Source organism: Leptonychotes weddellii, chromosome 5 (genome assembly GCF_054177405.1).
Source record: "Leptonychotes weddellii isolate Sample4059 chromosome 5, ASM5417740v2, whole genome shotgun sequence".
Taxonomy (NCBI): Eukaryota; Metazoa; Chordata; class Mammalia; order Carnivora; family Phocidae; genus Leptonychotes; species Leptonychotes weddellii.
In genome coordinates, this window is record NC_138373.1 from 1,113,203 (window position 1) to 1,133,261 (window position 20,059).

Below are 20,059 nucleotides of genomic sequence, written 5' to 3' on the forward strand. Positions count from 1 at the left end.
CTCGTGGAGCCTGTTTCTCTCTCCGTCTTCCTGGGGGTATGCTAGTACCTGCCCTCCCGGGCATCGGGGAAGGGGCTCCCATACAGGAGACACTCGCCGTACGCGGGGCCCTGGAGGACATGAGAGGCCACCGCTGTTGGCACATTTGCTGCCCGTCCCGGACTCTGGCCAGGCAGGCTCAGGGCTCCCGGGGACTGCCCAAGGTCACCGGGCAGGCGAGTTGGGCACTCTGCACTCTCCCCAGGCCCCATCCCTCCCCCTTCCCCAGTGCCCTCTGCATCCTTGCAGGGTGGAGGGCACGGGGCAGGTGACAGTCTCTTCACCTTACACCTCCCAGCCTGCCTCCCAGAGGACAGGGCCAGGGCCAGCTGAGGCCGGGGGCTTGCCAGACCGACCCTGTGGCCAAGTCCGGAGGATCCAGCCCTGCTGAGTCAGCACTGCTGGACTGCCGACCGCAGGAACCCATGCCAGCCTCCGTGGACAAATACGGAGCAGGAACGGGGAGGGCAGTTTCAAGGTGGGTCATGAGGCTGGGGACGGCGTTCACTGGGCCCTGGTGGTGGGAGCACCAAGGCGGGTGGCTCCTGAAGTCAAAAAACCCACAAGGCCTGTCTTGCTGGCCTGCTTGGTCCACGCACACGGCCTCGAATCGTGCATTCCCTCCCCCATCCACCTGAGGCCAAGGGGCTGCCCGAGGAGGAAGTATTTATGGAGCATGCCTGCAGCAGGCAACATGCTGGAAGGTTCGAAGGAAAGGGTCGTGTTATCCTCGCCGTAAGGCTGCCAGGGAGCCACCCCGATGATCTCCATTCGCCAGAGGAGGAAACAGGCCCAGAGAGGTTCAGTGACTTGCCCAAGGTCACACAGCCCGAGCATGGCAGAGCCAACATTCGTGGCCTGGCCTGGGAGCCTGAAGCCCGAGCCGGCCGTGTGCCCCCTTCAGGCGGGCAGGCCTGGCCCCCCTGTGGGCTCTGCTGGCCCGGCCCCTGTTGTCGGCCTCGTGGTGGAGCCTCCCTGTCGTGTCCGTCGCCGCCCCGGGGGCTCTGCGGCAGAGCGGCAGACAGACGTTAGCCGTAAACATGATTTATTGGCCAAACATTGGCGTGGTAAAGTTATCGATCTCTGACTTTCCACCCATCTCACGGCCTCCCCGTGGGCCTGGCCCTCGGCCCATTTCCCTCTGGCTGCGGAGAGTCCAGCCTCCCGCAGAATCCCCGGGCCAGCGCTGGCCTCCTGTCTGGGCGCCGAGACGGGGCGGAGGAATGGTATTTTTGTGCCTTCCCGTCCCAGCACGGCTGGGGTGATTATGCAAATCCGGCCGTAAGAAGTTTAAAAGCCTGGAACCACCATATTTCTTTATTTCGTTAGCGGCAACATGGCTGCAGGGTTGACGTGACGGAACAGACGTGGGGCCAGCCTCATGAGCACCGTGGCCGTCGTCCCGGGCGGCAGGGGGCAGTGTGCGTGAGCGCGCCCGCGTGGGGGTCAGGAGGGTTGAGCCGGGCATGCACGCATGCGGTCAGGAGACACCATGCTGGGCTCGGGGCACCTCCACTCGGAGGAGCCCTTGGGGGCACCAAGCCCAACCGTTTCTTTAATGTCACAGGCGGGGAAACTGAGGCCTGGAGCAGCCCAGGCTCGGGCAGGTCCCTGTCCTCCCCTGCTGTCACCGTTCTCCCCACAACCCCAGGACTGAGAGGGAGGAGGGGTCCCTCCCACAGCCCAGTGCCACCATCGCGCCTCGGGCCCTCGGGAGCAGGGAGCCCCGGCTTCTCTCCTGCCACCATGCGTGTGCCTGCTGTGGATGAGGACGTCCCTCCAGTGGCCCAGGCTCAGAAAGTGAGGCAGGGGGTGAACCAGACATAGGTGTGTGTGTGTATGACAATCCCACAGTCGTGTCTAAGTATTTTCTGCAGTCTGGGGGGCTGGGGCCCCACTCTGAGCAGTTGAAAGACTCGCCCTGCCCCCGTCCAGGCCAGATGCTTCTTTGGGAAAGTCCGATTGGTTTCTTTCCCGGGGTCCTCTTCATGCTCGCACTCTCCCCCCTCCCCACGAGAGGCCTTTAAATGGCCAGCTGCTGCATCCACCCCCAGGCCGGGCCCTGGGAGGCCCTGTGAGTACCTCCCGGTGCCTGCAGGCCTGGGCGGGGCCCGATGCCCCCCAGCCAGGGGCTCTGTCCGCCCCCTTTCCTGGGCACCAGGGGGACCCTCCATAGGGAGCTGTGGGGTCGGTGGCCGAGTGGCTCGGGTGGGCCTGTCCTGCCTGACTGGCTGAGGCTCCCTGGCCGGTCCTCTCTCCTGGGCCACGGAGAGCATGGTCACTGTCCCCTGTCACTGTGGAGAACAGTGACGGGGCTTAATGATGTAATGGCTCTGGGAATTGTCCCAATCGTCATGGTGATGGTGGCTGGGGGTGGGGGGAGCCCCCTTTCAGGCCCCACCCGTCCCTTCCCCTGGGTGTCTGGTGACCCCAGGCCAGTCTGCTTCAGTGACCCCTGTCAGACCCCTCCCAGGCACGTGTGAACACACGTGTGCAGACAGACATGCACATCTGAAGGCTGGCCATCGTGTGCACGTGAACACCAACCACACAGGGCACCACCTGGAGCTGGGGGGCTTCTGGTCTCTGCTGGGACACGAGGAGACCCCAGGCTCCATGCGCGCTGACTGAAGGCAGAGTGAGGTGAGCAGGGACTGGCCCCGAATCCGTTCCCATCGGGGCCAGAAATCAAGCCCCGTCCCTCTGCAATGTGGGGTCCTCGTCCTGGGGCCTTCGAGGGGCCAGCGTGAGGTGTCCGTGAAGGAAGCAGGCAGGGGGTCGGCGAGTTCCCCGGGGCCGTGTGCTCCATCTGTGGTGGTGGGGGGGGGGCGGGTGTGTGCACGGAGAAACATCCCTGGGGCTGCAGGTGGGTGTTTTGCAGAGTGAGGACATCAGATAGACGTGCATTTCTCATCCTGCCGGATGCGTTGGAATCCACAGATCAGGGGCGGCTCGGGCTGGTGTGGCCCCCAGTGACGTGGGCTGTGACTGCAGGGGTGGTCTGTATCCCTGCAGAGCGTGGGGACCGCTCCCACTCACTGGCCCAAGAAACCCAAGAAGGTAATGATTTGGGGAAGGCCCAAGCCCCGTGGGGAGGAGGCATGTTTTACTCCCGTTTCACAGATGAGAAAACTGAGCTGAAGGCCGGTCCTTCCCCCAGAGCTGTCGCTCTGGGCTGGGGACGTCCCTGCAGCCGGCGGGACACGGGGCTCCTGCGCTGGAGCTTGCGTCCCAGTGGGGAGGGACCAGCAGTGAATAAAGAAGTAAATCAGCAAGTGCCAGGCAGGGCCTTAAAAGGGGTGCTGTTCAGCCTGGGGGAGCTGTTGGGTCTAGGATGCAAAGCAAGAGCTTTGCAGGGAGCGACCAGGGCGGAAGGACGGGGGTGGTGTGTGCAGGGGGTCTGGCAGCAGGCAAGGCCTAGTAGGTCCGCGTGGAGCCTGGGTCTTCCTCCGCTCGTGGAGAACGGATGTCATCCAGGGTTGTGGGCGGGATGGCGGAGTGGCAGGATCCCATGACTGCGCTCCCGGGTCCCGTGGCTGCAGAGGGGGAGTGCGTTGTGGGCAGCGGGAGGGAGCCGTGGTGGCTTGGACCGGCGTGGCCGCGGTCGCAGGGGCCAGAAGACGACCCCGGAGACCCTGGGGGGGTGGGGTGGACACTTTTGCTTCTGGGCTGGGGGTTGCGAAGGAGGGGAGCGCACGGATTCGGGGTTTGAGGAACGGGGTGGAGGTGGGGCATGTGCCTGGACGGGGAGGTGTCTGTGAGTCTGGGTGGGGCTGAGACCCCCGGGAAAGTGAGCAGAGGGGGTGCAGGCTGAGGCCGGAGCCTAGCCTCAGGGACCGTGGAGGGGACTGGGCGGGCGAGGCGGCAGCTTGGAGACCAGAAGCAGGAGGGGCTGCTGGTTACCTGGGCCAGGTGCTGCTGAGGGGCCACGAGGAATAAAAACACGGCATGCCCTCAGAGCTGGCAAGACGGGTTGCCGGTGACCGCGCGGGAGTGCCGGGGTGGACGCTGTGCTGGAGGGGTTGGAGCCCAAAAAAATCCGCCACGAGGGGAAGGAGATGGGGCAGGGGCTGGAGTGTATTTGGGTCAAGTTGTTTCTGTGGATGTACGACAGCCGCAGGTCTAGCGCCCAGCAGCCACATGGGGCCGGGGCTTGCCTGGCTGGACGACGCCACGAGCGGGCAGGGATGGGGCGGAGGGCGAGGCGCTGGCAGAGGGATCCCAGGCCTGCGGGGGTGCGGGCGGCCGGTGCAGGCAGGGGGAGGGCCAGATCAGGTGGGGGGCTGCCGTGACACGGACCTGCGGCCCCCACCGGCGTCCTGGGTACATTTGTTTAATGAGTGACTGGCCAGGCACAGAGGACAGGTGTGTATGGGAAGAAATGAGGGGCGAAGGGGGCGGGGCTGGTGATACGGCCAGGTACAGAGGACTGACGGATGAACGAGTGAGTCCAGGAGGAGAGGGCGGTCCTGGGGATGGCGCGCGACCCGAGCAGAACCCTTCTAGCAGATTCGGCCTTTTCCCTGCGCATCTGTTTCCCGAGGCCCGTGGGGTGTTAACCCCTCCGCTTGGGCACGTGGTTCTGGGGACCCATCTCACCTCCCCTGTGCACCAGCCGCCCGCCCCCAGGCCGACCCGCGTGATGAGGGAGGCAGGGCTGGACCCCGGGCACGCCCTCTGGCCTGGTGGGCGTCTTGCAGGTCCCTGCAGCCGAGGGGCCTCCTGGAGGGGCGAGGCACCTGCGGGCGCAGACACCCAGCTGCAGCGGGAGGAGGACGGGGCCACTCCCGGTGTCCTTCGCGCCGGCCTCCGCTTCCCGTCTGTAATCCCGGGGTCCCTCTGAGGCCAGGTCTCGGGGGCTGTAAAAGGGGCAGAGGGGACCGGCCAGCAGGGTCACACCCAGCCTCCTAGCGTGTCCCTCCCCCTGAGGCCAGTGAGGGGCCGGAGGACTCCCATCCCCACGCAGCCCAGGCTCTGGGGGCAGGCGTGATGCAGGAAGGTGAGAGCAAGACGCCCACCAGGCCAGAGGGCGTGCCCGGGGTCCAGCCCTGCCTCCCTCATCACGCGGGTCGGCCTGGGGGCGGGCGGCTGGTGCACAGGGGAGGTGAGACGGGTCCCCAGAACCACGTGCCCGTCCCGAGCGCCACGTTCCTAGACTGGTGCCCCGGGCTGGGGGGCCTCACGGTGCTGCACACCGCGGAGCCGGGTCTTCCGGAAAGCACACCGTGCACGTGCCCGGGTGTGTCAGCCCGTCTTCACCCTTGCACACGCAGGCCTGCACGTGCAGAGCACACACGTGTGCGAGCCCCACACGCACACAAACCCACGTGTGTCGCAGCTCCCCAGGGCCACCACGGCGCCGAGTGGCCCTGGCCGGGGGGAGGCTGGTAGCCCAGGGGCCCCGTCTCTCCTCCACAGGCAGGCGTCTTCAGGGCCTGTAATCCTCCTTAGCTTGACTTTGGGTTATTTTGAGCAAGAGATTAAAAGGTGATTACAATCAGCATTGCTGATCTTCCTAGACAGGCCTGCTCTACACACCTGCTTCCGCGGCAGGAGCTGGACTGCCCCACACTTCCCCCACCTGCCACCGCCCACTGACGCACACCGGGTCCCCTGGTGGAGGGCGCGGCTACAGGTGGGGTGGAGGCGTGGCGTCGCAGGACGGCGACTCCGTCGCGCTCCCCAGGGACACCACGCGGGGATCCCAGCACCCCCCAACAGGCTCGCTCCCTGCCCCACCCGGGCCCAGGGAGGCCCGGTGCTTGGCAGGGAATCCCACAGCCACGGGCCCGGCCCAGGGTGGGCTCCGCCTCGGCCCAGGAGGACCTCTCCGGGGCCCACCCAGTCTGGTCGCTCCCCTCTCTGCCCCAGGAGCCAGATCAAAACGATGCTCCATGAAGTTTCCAAAGGGGAAGAAAATCCATTTCACATCATTATATTTTGTTCCCTAATTTAAGCTGCCTCAGCGCAGACTAGTTGCAAACGTCAGTGTCCGTGAAATACACTCAGCAGGCTGCCGGCCAGGCCACAGAGCGGCCACAGAGGCCGGCTATAAATCCAAATATTAACAAGGAAACGCACGCCCGTTCATCTGTGCTGCGGGAGACCTGCGGAGGGTCCTCCTGCGGCCGGGGCGGGCGTCCTCGGGGAGCTGCTGCGTCCAGCCGCATCTCCCTGCCCACGGGGCTCCCCAGCCGGACACAGGAGGGACGGCCCCGTCCCAGGGATGCACAGGGTCCATCCCCTCACGTCTTGGGAGCTGGCTGGCAGAGCCGGGAGGGGACGGTCCTTGCCTGGGCAGGGGTCGTGGGGGATTCTTGGCAGAGTTACTCCTTCCTTCCAGGCCTTTCCGCCAGGATCCCCCACGAGGGGACGTGATGGCTCCAGTCCCCGGAGGCCATCCAGCTGGCTCATTTGGGGAACCTGAGGGCCAGCCAGAGGGGTGTGATGGGCCCGGACCCAGCGCAGGAGGGCTCAGACCCAGAACCTAGCCGTCCTCGGAGCCGGCTGCCTCCCTGCACCTCCCTGGAGGGGAGCCGGAGGCCACCTGAGGGCTCTGGTGGGATTTGCATGCTGCGGCTGAGGACCCTTGGGCCACGGCTCCAAGCACCCTCTGCAGGCGGCTGTGAGTCTGCGGCCGGGCCCTCTGAGGAGAGGACGTCCCTGTCTCCCGTTTGTCACGCGAGTGGCCCTGCGCCAGTCACATGGTTCTGGATTCTCTGGGGCCACCATCCCTTTGAGCCCGGCCCAAAGGAGGAGGTGGGGTTTTGTACCCCCTGAGAGGAAATGGGGCCGGGGAGGGCTGGGGGCCAGGGCTTCCCTTCTCTCCCTTCCCTCGAGACACAGCCTGCCCTGAGCCCTTCTGTCACCCGGCATCATCCTGCCGGATCACGGGCTCCCCGAATGCACCTCCTCGTTTGACCGGGTGGCTCGGCCGGCCCTGGCGCAGGGCCACACTCAGCCGCGGGGCCTGCCGGAACCCCAGCCTCTCCTGACGGCTCTCTCCTCTTCTGTCTTGCCACAGGACCACGGAGCCGGAGGCGCGGGGCGGAGCTGTCCAGACGTCCAGACGCCCAGGCCGATGGGGGAGGCGGCCCCGGCCCCGGCAGGATGACCGGGGGCCTCGGGCCGTGAGGGAGGCGGCCGGCTCCCAGAACTTGCGTGACGCCACCATGCGGTCTGGGACAGGACACCCCTGAGAGCGCCGGCCGCCTCCCCACCTGCCCCTCTGTCCCCCCAGCCGGTCCCCCTGGGCAGGCAGCGCGGGGTCTCCCGCCAAGGCCGTCCCCATGGCCGGGTGCCGGTGGGGCGCGCTGTGGGTGTGCGTGGCAGCGGCCATCCAGCTGCACGGGGGCGGGCTGGCGCACGGTGACTGCTGGCTGATCGAGGGTGACAAGGGCTTCGTGTGGCTGGCCATCTGCAGCCAGAACCAGCCGCCGTACGAGGCCATCCCGCAGCAGATCAACACCACCATCGTGGACCTGCGGCTCAACGAGAACCGCATCCGCAGTGTGCAGTACGCCTCGCTGAGCCGCTTCGGCAACCTCACGTACCTCAACCTCACCAAGAACGAGATCGCCTACATCGAGGACGGCGCCTTCTCGGGCCAGTTCAACCTGCAGGTGCTGCAGCTGGGCTACAACAGGCTCCGCAACCTGACGGAGGGCGTGCTGCGTGGGCTGAGCAAGCTGGAGTACCTGTACCTGCAGGCTAACCTCATCGAGGTGGTCACGCGCAGCGCCTTCTGGGAGTGCCCCAACATCGTCAACGTCGACCTGTCCATGAACCGCATCCAGCGGCTGCACGGCGCCACCTTCGCGGGCCTGGCCAAGCTGTCCGTGTGCGAGCTCTACAGCAACCCGTTCTACTGCTCCTGTGAGCTCCTGGGCTTCCTGCGCTGGCTGGCGGCCTTCACCAACGCCACGCACACCTACGACCGCATGCAGTGCGAGTCGCCGCCGCTCTACTCCGGCTACTTCCTCCTGGGCCGGGGCCGCCACGGCCAGCGCAGCATCCTCAGCAAGCTGCAGTCCGTGTGCACCGACGGCTCCCACGTGGCCGAGCCGCCCCCGGCGCCGGGACGCCTGCCCCCCGGCCGCTCGCCGCCCCCGCCGACCCCGCCGCCGGAGCCCAGCGAGGCCCCGTGTGCCGACGAGGAGTGCTTCTCGGGCGACGGCACCACGCCACTCGTGGCCCTGCCCACGCTGGCCCCCCAGGCCGAGGCGCGGCCCCTCCTGAAGGTCAAGCAGCTGACCCAGAACTCGGCCACCATCACGGTGCAGCTGCCCAGCCCGTTCACCCGCATGTACACGCTGGAGCACTTCAACAACAGCCGCTCGTCCACCGTGTCCCGGCTGACCAAGCCCCAGGAGGAGATCCGCCTGACCAACCCGTACACGCTCGCCAACTACACCTACTGCGTGGTGTCCACCAGCTCCGGGCTGCGTCACAACCACACCTGCCTCACCATCGGCCTGCCCAGGCCGCCCAGCCCGCCGGGCCCCGTGCCCAGCCCGCCCACGGCCACCCACTACATCATGACCGTCCTGGGCTGTCTGTTCGGCATGCTGCTGGTGCTCGGCGCCGTCTACTGCTGTCTGCGCAGGCGGAGGCGCCAGGAGGAGAAGCGCAAGAAGGCGGCCGCGGCCGGCAGCCTCAAGAAGACCATCATCGAGCTCAAGTACGGGGCCGAGCTGGAGGCCCCCGGCCTGGCCCCGCTGTCCCAGGGCCCGCTGCTGGGGCCCGAGGCGGTGACCCGCATCCCCTACCTGCCGGCGCCCGCCGGGGAGGTAGAGCAGTACAAGCTGGGGGAGAGCGGCGGGACGCCCAAGGCCAGCAAGGGCAACTACATGGAGGTCCGCACGGGCGAGCAGATGGAGCACAGGGACTGCGAGCTGGGCCGGCCCGGCGGCCCCGACAGCCAGAGCTCCGTGGCCGAGATCTCCACCATTGCCAAGGAGGTGGACAAGGTCAACCAGATCATCAACAACTGCATCGACGCGCTCAAGTCCGAGGCCACCTCCTTCCAGGGCGGCAAGTCCGGGGCCGTGTCCACGGCCGAGCCGCAGCTGGTGCTGCTGTCGGAGCCGCTGGCCGGCAAGCACGGCTTCCTGGCCCCCGTCTACAAGGACACCTTCGGCCACGGCCTGCAGCAGCACCACAGCGTGGAGGCGACCTCCGGGCCGCCACGTGCCAGCACCGCGCGCAGCCCGCGAGCCTTCCGCGCCGAGGCTGCCGGCAAGGCCGCGGCCGCCGAGGCCAAGTACATTGAGAAGAGCTCCCCGGCCCCCGACGCCATCCTCGCTGTGACACCCGCGGCCGCCGTGCTGCGGGCCGAGGCCGAGAAGGGCCGCCACTATGGCGAGCACCGGCACTCGTATCCCGGCTCCCACGCCGCCGAGCCGCCCGCGCCCCCCGCGCCCCCGCCCCTTGATAGCCTGGGTGGCCGCAAGGCGTCCATCCTGGAGCCGCTGACCCGGCCGCGGCCCCGCGACCTGGCCTACTCGCAGCTGTCCCCGCAGTACCACAACCTGAGCTACTCCTCCAGCCCCGAGTACACCTGTAGGGCCTCCCAGAGCATCTGGGAGCGCTTCAGACTGAGCCGCCGGCGGCACAAGGACGACGAGCAGTTCATGGCGGCCGGCCACGCCCTGCGCAAGAAGGTTCAGTTCGCCAAAGACGAGGACCTCCACGACATCCTGGACTACTGGAAGGGCGTGTCGGCCCAGCACAAGTCCTGAGTCCGCGGCCGGCGCCCGCCCCGCACCTTCCCCGGGACCAAAAAAGGACACAAGACCCACTGCAGCTACTCGTAACCCAGAGACTCCCACGCAACGCACCACACACGTGCACACGTAGACACGCGCGCAGACGCGCGCACACGCACGTGCACGGAGACCCACGCTCACACATGCGCACACGGACACGCACACATGCACACGCATACACACGTGCACAGAGAGACGCACACACATACATGCAGAGACACAGACGCGCACACACACGGAGACCCACGCTTACACATGCGCACACGGATACGCACGTGCACATAGAGATGCACACACATGGAGACAGACGCGCACACACATGCAGAGACAGACGCTCACACACGTGCACGGAGACCCACGCTCACACACGCGCACACGGACACGCTCACACACGGAGACAGACGCACACACGCATACATGTGTGCACACACATGCATGTGCACACAGACACGCTCACACACGGAGACAGACACGCACACACATGCACATACGCACGCACATGCAGAGACACAGACAGACGTGCACACACATGCACACACGCACACATGCAGAGACAGACACGCTCACACACGTGCACGGAGACCCACGCTCACACATGCGCACACGCTCACACATGCAGACAGACGCATACATGCGTGCACACACATGCATGTGCACACAGACGCTCACACACGGAGACAGACGCGCACACACGCGCACACATGCAGAGACAGACACGCTCACACACGCAGACACGCACACATGCACACACGCACACATGCAGAGACACGCTCACACACGTGCACGGAGACCCACGCTCACACATGTGCACACGGACACGCTCACACACGGAGACAGACGCACACACACGCATACATGCGTGCACACACATGCATGTGCACACAAACACGCACACGGCTGGTGTGGAAGCCTGGGGCCCACAGAGTGCGGGGAGGGGGTGCTGCCGCTCACAACAGGATGAGCCGCAGCCTCCACACACACACTGTGCACGCGCACACGCACACACACAAGGGACTTGAGAAAACTGTGTCTGGGGGTGGGGGTTGGGGAGGGGACTTTTTTTTCATTATCTTTCCTCTTTGATTCTTCTCTGCCTTCTTGATCTTCCTGTCTTTTATTTTTTCATTTTTTAAAGGAAAAAATAATAAAAGTAAAGCTCTCTTAAAGACATAAAACAAACACCAGACACGGGGGGCACAGCCTGCGTGGCCACCCGGCTCCTCCCACGATCGTCCTGGTTTGCTGTGGATTCTCTCCTCTGTCCATCTCTTTGCTGCCAACTCCACAGGCCACCAAAGAGGGGACAGAGCAAGTGAGGCGGCCGGGTGGCCTCCAGGACCCACCCAGAGCCCTGCAAGGCGCGAGGGGCGCAGGGAGGGCTGTGCCTGGGGTGGCTGGAAGGGTCGCGGGCTGGGCGTGTGTGCTCTGTCCCCGTCCCCACTGTATGCTGTCATCGTCCCGTTGTACAGAAAAATATTTCTATATTTGCAATGTTCGCTGTAAAACGAGAGAGACTATGTCTACTAAAAAAAAAAAAAAAAAAAATCTGCAAAGGGAAAAACCCAAATGCTTGTACTGGGTTTTTACTGTGGGGGTTTAGGGAAAGATTTGGGTTTCTTTCATATGCTGTTTGGGGGCGGTTATTGGTTTTGGCCTTGGGTTGGGGCTGGGGTTACAAATAGGGTCACCACTGAGCCCTCCTCCCTGGAGACCAGGGGCAGGGGGCACATGAGAGGGTTGGAGAACATTGGAGAGTGTGCAGAGGCGGTGTGGACGGGGCAGGAAGGAGCTAGGGCCACGTGTCTGATGTGCGTGGCTGAGTGGGTGGCCAGAGGTGACGGGCGGCTGGTGTGGGTTTGCGGGTGAGTAGGGGCGAGCTGGAGAGGGTTGGCAGGTGAGTCAGAGCCTGAGCCCCACAGCCGGACCCATGGACCGCTTGCTGCACAAGCACCTTACCCTCCGTGGTGTGGCCCCAAATTCAGAGTGAGCAAGCAGTTTGAGTGTATGAACCACACCAGACCATTCCAACTCCAAAGAAAAGCCCCTCTCTGTGGCCGGCGCCAGTGGGGCTGTTTGCCACGGAGGCCACAGGCTCCCTAGTGCCTGGCCCGAGCCCTGGGTCCAGCAGAGCCACCTTCTCCCAGAAGAGCGGGTGGCCGGGGCCCTGCCCTGCCTCACCCCCATCTCCCCAGCACCGCTGGCCTGGCCACCCCAGGCCCTCCCTGCTCCTTCCTAAGGCCCCTGCCTCACCCTCTCTGCCAAGGGCAAACCCAGACTCAACTGACGAAGACCCAGTTAGGCATTGGCGGGGGAAGGTGCTGGATCCCAGAGGCAAAGGGGCCCTGAGAGACGTCGGGGCAGAGAGCAGAGGGATGCAAGCAGATTTCCAGGATCCAGCGGGTCAGCAGGAAGGGAGTCAGGGCTGGGAACACCCATAAGACCAGCAGCCTCTGCTTGTATACCTCCAGTGACAGGGAGCTCACCCCTCCGTCAGTAGCCGTTTCCAGCTTTAGGTCCCTCCCTGAGACTTGAGGGGAAACCAGTGGCTTCCCACAGGGCCCAGCTCCTAGTGGCCATGCAACACTGTGGACAGGGCCAGTCTGCCCCCAACCTGCTCCTGACCTCTGCGCTCAGCTGACCTCATTAAGGTTCGGCGTGTGAGGCTTACATGGAGCACATGACCCGGGTGGGCCCCGACCGGCCCCACTCACCTGAGCCCCTCCAGAGTGGGTCATCTCTGCGGACTGTGTATGGCCTTCCGACAGGCGCAGGCTTGCCCAGCTCCAGGTAGCTCCTCACCCTCTGCCATGGGGTCCTGGGAGGACAGCACAGGGGAACCTGGGGATGGGCAAGGGAGCCCAGGGCAGCATGGCAGGAATGGGGGGGCGGAGACCCAGAGAGAGGACTGACTGGCCCAAGGTCCCAGAGCGATGTGGGACGGTCCTGGCCAGGGCACAGAAGTGGGGCCTGGCCTCTCAGTCAGCTGCTTGCTGTCACCCAGGAGATAAAATTGGCTATTTTTAGGGAATCGGAGAACAGTGGGCACAGAATAGAGGTGCGTGCCCTGGGCAGGCCGGGGGTGTGAGAGGAACATGTCACCACCAGGAGCACTGCCACCGAGCAGGGGCCCCAGGGGAGGGACACGCAGCAAGGGGGGCAGGTGTGGGGTCCGGGGTGGCCAAGAAGCCCCCTCCAGATGCTCAGACCCTCCCGGGGAACAGCCAGGGCCGGGCAGAGGCGGCTGGATGCCCAACGTCAGTCCCGTCCCGAGACACAGATGTGTATGTCACCTGCCTTTGTTTGAACCAGGTCGTAGTGGCGTTGACAGGCGTAGACAGCGTGGGAGAAGACACACACTTATTAAGTACCTAATGTGTGCAGAGCTCCGTGCCAAGCACTCATGGGCCCCAGAGAGAGAGCCAACCCCGCCCCCCACCCCTGAGGAGCTCGCGGCCATCGGGGCACCCGACGCAGAGGCAGGTGACCCAGCTCGGGGTGGTGCGAGACCCAGAAGGCCCAACGAGGGTGGGGAACCCCTGCATGGGAAAAACCTGGAAGGCTTCCTGGAAGGGGTGGTGTTTGGTCTGGATAAGGGAACCCCAGTGAGGAGGGGGCGGAGGCTACGAAATCAGGACAGGTTGGCATCCTTGGGGGCTCAGGACTGAGCTCTGAGCGCGGGATGAAGACCTGCAAGGTGCGCCCTGCCCTTGTCCGGGATCGGCGCTCCGCGTCCCAGAGGCAGCCTGGAAGGGCAGCTCTCGTGGGTCTGTCAGGTGACGGGGTCTGAAGGCCAAAGGCAGAGGTCCCGACCCAGGCCCTGCCACTCACGACCGCAGCACGTCGCCCTCTGTGCACTTCAACGGGCCCCTCCCCTGCCACTCGGGGTCACCGAGAAGGGCAGATGGCGCGTGGGACTGTGCTGGGTGCGCATCAGGTGTCCGGGGGCACGATGACGCTGCCCCACAGACAAGCACAGGGCATTACCGCTCACACACCTGGGGGGCTGGCTCGGGGGTTCTGCGGATCTCGGTCAGCCCACTCGGGCCCCTGGGGCGGCTGGTGGAGATGGGGAGGCAGGTGATGCGGACGCAAGGAGGGCTGGAGAATCAGGCCCATCTGTGAGCAGAGAGAGGCCAAACGCGGGGCTGAGCAGCAGGCGTGGGCCCTCACCAGGGTGGACCTCCGAGCCAAGAGAGCAGCATATCCAAGACGGGTACTCCGAGGTGTCACACATTCTCTCACTCAGCATATGATTACAGAGCACCTGCTGTGTACCCGCACGCCAGGGACGTCAACGAGACCTGTCCCCTCCTTTGACAGCGCATCAGTCACAGCCCCCACAGGAAAGAGGTGACACCCCAAAATAGAGTAATTCGAGGGGGGTGCCTACAAAAGGACCGTTTCCAGACAGAGGGTGTCGGGGAGCCCCACGGGATAGCTGCAGCCCTGCTGGCAGCTCATGGTGGCCCATTGGGATGAGGGAGGAGCCTCGGGATGAAACATGGTGCAGACACCCGCCAGGGCCCGGAGAGGGGCCTCCAGCGGACGACCAGCAGCCCGACCAGACCAGCACGTATGTCCACCCCACTCTCCTCCCTTCCCCGGCAGGGCTCCCCCTTGGCTGAACGGCCAGAACACCGGGACCCAGAGGGCCCAGGGATGAAGTCTGTACACGTCAGCCCATGGAGGGAGCAGGGAAAGGCATAGGGAAGGGAGGGGGTGAATGGGAGAGGCAGCCACTGACCTGTCAGCCCAGCGGCGGTCATGGGGTGCCAGGGGAGCACAGAGGAGGAGACTTCTCGGGGAGGCCAAGACCTCAGAGGATAAACAGGCGGTGGGAGATAGGCCCAGGACCCTGCCCCACCCCGAGGGGCAGGTAGGTGCAGCTGGAGGTCAGCAGCTGGGGCAGCATGGGGCTGGGGGCTGCTGGGACCCCCAGGCTGGGAGGGCCTGCCTTGCAAGCATAAAGAGATTGGAGTCAGGCTGTGGGCAGTGGGGGGCTATTGATGGCATTTTCTAGAATAACCTCTATTGATTTTTTTTCTCATCTCAAAACTAATCCTTTTATTACATAAACTTTAAGAAAACAGTTAACCATAAAGAAGAAAAAAGCAATCACCATCTCACCACCCCAAGTTAAGCCATGGGCCGCATTTTGGTATGTGTCTTTCCAGTTCCTCTCCTCTACAAAAGCAGCAGGCTTGGGGTTTACACACTCTCACCAACTGTGCCAAGAAGCACATCCTTGCTTTCTGTACCACGTACGTCCCTCTGGAGCCTCTGTTCTCCTTGAGGGGGTAAAGGGTATGGCACATAGAGATGGGAGCCATGCCAGGAGGTTTGCAGGATCTAGTAAAGATGTTGATGACGTGTGCGGGAGAGAGGGGGGATCGTCGATTGTGGCTGAGTAAGAAGAGATGAGGCTTATTACATAATGGGGTGGACAGTCTTCACTAGCACCATGGACAGCTCACCCACCTGCCCGGGAGAGGGGTTAGTACCTGGGATGATGCAGGTACAGGGGTAAATATGGGGTGGGGGTTCGAGAGAGGTCTCCTTTGATCACCGCGCATCCACGACACCTTTTCTCACTCCACCGCATGGCCTTTTTGTTCTACTTTCTGGGAGGTTCTTTGTGTTTTGATTTTTAAAATAAATAATTATAGGGCCATCGGAAATAGAACGTAGTCTCCCAGCTCCCCCACTCCCCGATGCTAAGATCTAACTGTAGTACGGCACCGAAACCGGGAAGGTGTTTTGTCCATGGGTACAATTATGTTTACCAGGCTATAGATCTCATTCAGCATTAACCAGCCTTCACATGCACTCAGGTGCATGTGTGGTCTGCAAATGTATCCCCGTGTATATGGATTTGTGTAATTGCCACCACGGTCAAGACACAGAACCACTCCCATAGTTCTCCCCTGTGCCTCCAACTCTATCCCTGTCCTCTGGCCCCACTAATCTGTTCATCTCTGTCATTTTTAGAATGTTATATAAATGGGATCAGACACTATTGTAACCTTTGGATATTGGTTCTTTCACTGAGCATAGACCTTTGAGATCCATTGGGTTCACGTGTGTATTTGGTATGTTCCTTCTTATTGCTGAGTAATATTCCATTGTATAGATGATATGCAAAGTTTGTTTGACCATTCACCTCTTGAAGGACATTTGGGTTGTTTCCAATTTGGGGCTATTAAAAATAAAGCTGCTATGAAAATCTGCATACAGGTTTTGGTGTGAACTGAAATTTTCATTTCTCTGGGATAAATGCTCAGGAGGGCAATTGCCAGGCTGTGTGGTAAGTGCATGGTTCCCATCAGGAACTGCTCACCTGCTTCCCAGAGTGGCTGTACCATTTTATGTTCCCACTTTAGATTCCCGAGATGTAATTTCTCCATACCATCGCCAACAATTGGTGTTATTGCTTTTATTTTATTTTGGTTGATCTAATAGTATATGGTGACATCTCATTGTACTTTTAATTTGTATTTCTCTGATGTCCAGTGTTGTTGAACACCTTCTTATGTGTTTATTTGCCATCAGTATCTCATCTTTGAAGAAATACTTCCTTATCTTTTATCATTTTGTGAATTTTTTCTGTTTTTACTAAGTTTTGAGAGTTCTTTGCACTTTCTAGATACAAGACTTTTGTCAAACATGTGGTTTACAAACATTGTCTCCTGTCTGTTGCTTGTCTTTTCCTCCTCTTAATAGGGTCTTCCACCACACAAAAGTTTTAAATTTGTGGAAATTATTTATTACTTTTTTTATTTTAGGCTTTTGGTGTCATATTTAGGAGCTCTTGCCTGGCCCTAGATCCTGAACATGTTCTTTACATTTTACTTTAGAGGATTTATAGTTTTATTTTTTTACATTTAGCCCCATAGCCTATTTTGAATTAACTTTTATAGAAGATGTGAAGTTTAGGTCAAAGTTCCTTTGGTTGTTGCGTTTTTGCCTATGGACGTCCACTTGCTCTCATACTATTTGTTGAAAAGACTATCATGCCTCCATCAGATGGCTTTTGCCCCTTTGTGGAAATCCAGCAGGTGTACCCTGTGGGTGTCTTTCTGGGTTCTCCAGTCTGTGTTTATCCCTCCACCAGCACCTGTCTCAATTGCTGCAGCTCTATGGTAATCTTGACACTGAATACAGTGACCCCTCTCACTTCATTCTTCTTCCAAATTGTTTCAGCTATTCTAGTGCCTTTGCCTTTCCATATAAATTTTAGAACAAGCCTTTATATCTATAAAAAATCTTACTGGGATTTAAAAAAAAAAGATTTTATTCATTTATTTGTGAGAGAGAGAGAGAAAGAAAGAAAGAACACAAGCAGAGGGGAGCAGCAGGCAGAGGGAGCAGACCCCCCCCCACCTCCAACCCCTGCTGAGCAGGGAGCCCGATACAGGACTCAATCCCAGGACCCTGGGATCATGACCTGAGCCAAAGGCAGATGCTTAACCGACTGAGCCACCCAGGCATCCCCTTGCTGGGATTTTAATAGAAATTGTGATAAACCTATAGATAAATTCAGGGAGAACAGACACCATTCTTATGTTGACTCGTCCAATTCATGAACATGGTATGCTGTTCCCATTCTTTAAATATTTTTATTTTTTATCAGCATTTTTAAATTTTCAGCAGGTTCTCCATGTGTTTTGTGAGATTTATACCCATTCCTTTTTGTCTTTTTAGAAATTATGAGTGGTGCTGTTTTAAATTTCAGCTTCCACATGTTTGTTGCTAGTGTATAGTAATGTGATTGATTTTTGTGTTGATCTTGTTCACTGCAACCTCGCTGACCTCACTTTTAGGAATGTCTCTTTTTATGTCTAATAATCTTTTCTCTGAAGTGTACATTAGATGGTATTAATATATCCATGCATTTTAAAAGTTAATGGTTGCATAGTATATATTTTACCATTCTACTTTCAACTTATCTATATAGTTACATTTGAAGTAGGTTTCCTGTAGGCAGCATATAGCTGGATAGTGTGTGTGTGTTTGTGTGTGTGTTTTAATCCACTCTTTCAATCTCAGTCTTTTAATTAATGTATTTAGACCATTTATGTTTAAAGTAATTATTGATGTGTTAGGGCTTAGGGCTGACATTTTATTATTTGTCTTCTGTTTCTTTCCTGTCTCTTGCCTACCTGTGGGTTACTTTAACCTTTATAATTTGATTTTTTCCCAATCTATAGTGTTTTTTAGTATATCTTATTATATGGGTTTTTTAGTGGTATATTACAAAATGTCTATGTAACTTCTCACAATCTACTGGTATCAAAATTTTATCACTTCCAGTGAAGTGTAGAAAACTTACTTCCATCTAGGTCCTTATCCTCCCTCCTCTTTTAAAATATAATTGTCTTAAGTATTTCCTCTACGTATATTGAGCAGTATATCACTCTATTATTCTAACTTCCTGAAGGTTCAAGCCTCTTCTGTTATAAATTTCTTTCTATTTGGAGAAATTCCTCTAGCAGTTACTTAAAGGTAAGTCTGCTGGTGATAAATTCTCTTAGTGTTCATTCATCTGAGAATCTCTTTATTTCCTCTTAATTACTGAAAGATATTTTTGCTGGACATTGAGTTCAGATTTTCAGAATTCATATTTTCTCCCTGCACTCAAAAAATGCTACCTTCTGGCCTTCATGGTTTTAGATAAGAAATCTGCTGTTCCAAGTGTTATTCCTTTGCAGGTGATGTGTCATTTCTCTCTAGCTGCTTTCAAGATGTTTTGTGTCTAGTTTTCAGAAGTTTGATGATAATATGTCTCGACATAGAATTTTTTTTTCCTATTTGGAGTTTGCTTAGCCTCTTGAATCCGTAGGTGTAGACCTTTCACCAAATTGGGGAAATTTTAGCTATTCAAAATACTTTTTCATGTCACTAAAAATGAAGTAGGCTATTTGTACAATCACGAAAGTTTGAGACACAGTCAAGAGCTTGGGCAGGGTTGGGTGAAAAGGTTCATCTCCCCATGAGGCCACTCTTTCAAGACAGGGAGAAGGGGCTGTTTTATCGAATGCATAGACACCAACACAGAGAGTCAAGGAAAACGAAGATATGGAGGAACATGTTCCAAATGAAAGTACAAGATAAAACTTCAGGAAAAGACCGTAATGAAGTGGAGATAAGTGATTTAACTGCTAAGGAGTTCAAAATAATGGTCATAAAGATGTGCACCAAGATTAGGATGAACAAAGTGAAAACTTCAACAAAGGGGTAGAAAATATAAGAAAGCACCAAATAGAAGACACAGAACCATGGAGAATAAGAACTGAAATGAAAAATACAGTAAAGAGATCCAATGGCAGACGAGATGAAGCAGAAGAAAGGATCAGAAAACTCGAAGACAGAGCAGTGGAACTCACCCAATCAGAACGGCAAAAAGGGTGAAGAGGAGTTAAGATAGCATAAAGGAATTATTGACCAACAAGTGGACCAACATTCCCAATAGGGGGCTCTCAAAAGGAGAAGAGAGAGAGAAAGGGGCAGAAAACATATTTGAAGAAATAATGGCTGAAAACTCCCCTAAGCTGGGTAAGGAAACAGACATCCAGACTGAAGAAGCTGAAAAAGTTCAAAATAAGATGAACCTAAAGAGAGCCACACCAAGATGCATTATAACTAAAGTGTCAAAAGTTAAAAACAAGGAGACAATCTTAAAAGCAGCAAGAGAAAAACAACTTCTATGTACAAGGGAACCCTTGTAAAACATTCACCAGATTTTTCAGCAGGAACTCTGTAGGCCAGAAGGGAGTAGCATCATATATTCAAAGTACTGAAAGAAGAAAAGCTTCTAACCAAGAATATTCTACTCAGCAAATTTGTCATTCAGAATAGAAGGAGAGAAAAGGAGTTTTCCAGGCAAGCAAAAGCTAAAAGAATTCATCACCACTAGACCAGCTTTACAAGAAATGTTAAAGGGACTTTTAAAGCTGAAACAAGAGGGTGCTAATTACTGACAGGAAAACATACAAAAGTATAAATCTCAAAATTCAGAATTAATCTAATGTTGTAAAGCTGGTGGGTTAATTGCTTATAAAGCTGGAATGAAGGTTAAAAGACAAAAGTAGTAAAGGATAGCTATAATAATTTATTAAGCAAAACAAAATAAAAAGATGTAAATTGTGATATCAAAGATATAAAACATGTGGGGGAGAGTAAAAATGTAGAGCTTTAGAATGCATTCCAATTTCCATTATTACCAACTTAAAATAGACCATTATAAGCATAAGTTG

General features: G+C 58.1%; 1 protein-coding gene across 1 annotated transcript in view; it reads left to right on the forward strand.

Moving 5' to 3' along the window:
* ELFN1 (extracellular leucine rich repeat and fibronectin type III domain containing 1) overlaps nt 1–10,053 on the forward strand; it is a 28,845-nt gene extending 18,792 nt beyond the window's left edge. The window contains exon 2 of the mRNA XM_081819222.1: nt 7,064–10,053. Coding sequence (XP_081675348.1) covers nt 7,329–9,779 — 2,451 coding nt within the window. The 5' untranslated portion in view covers nt 7,064–7,328 and the 3' untranslated portion in view covers nt 9,780–10,053. The remainder of the gene's footprint in view (nt 1–7,063) is intronic.
* The last annotated feature ends 10,006 nt before the right edge of the window (nt 10,054–20,059 follow it).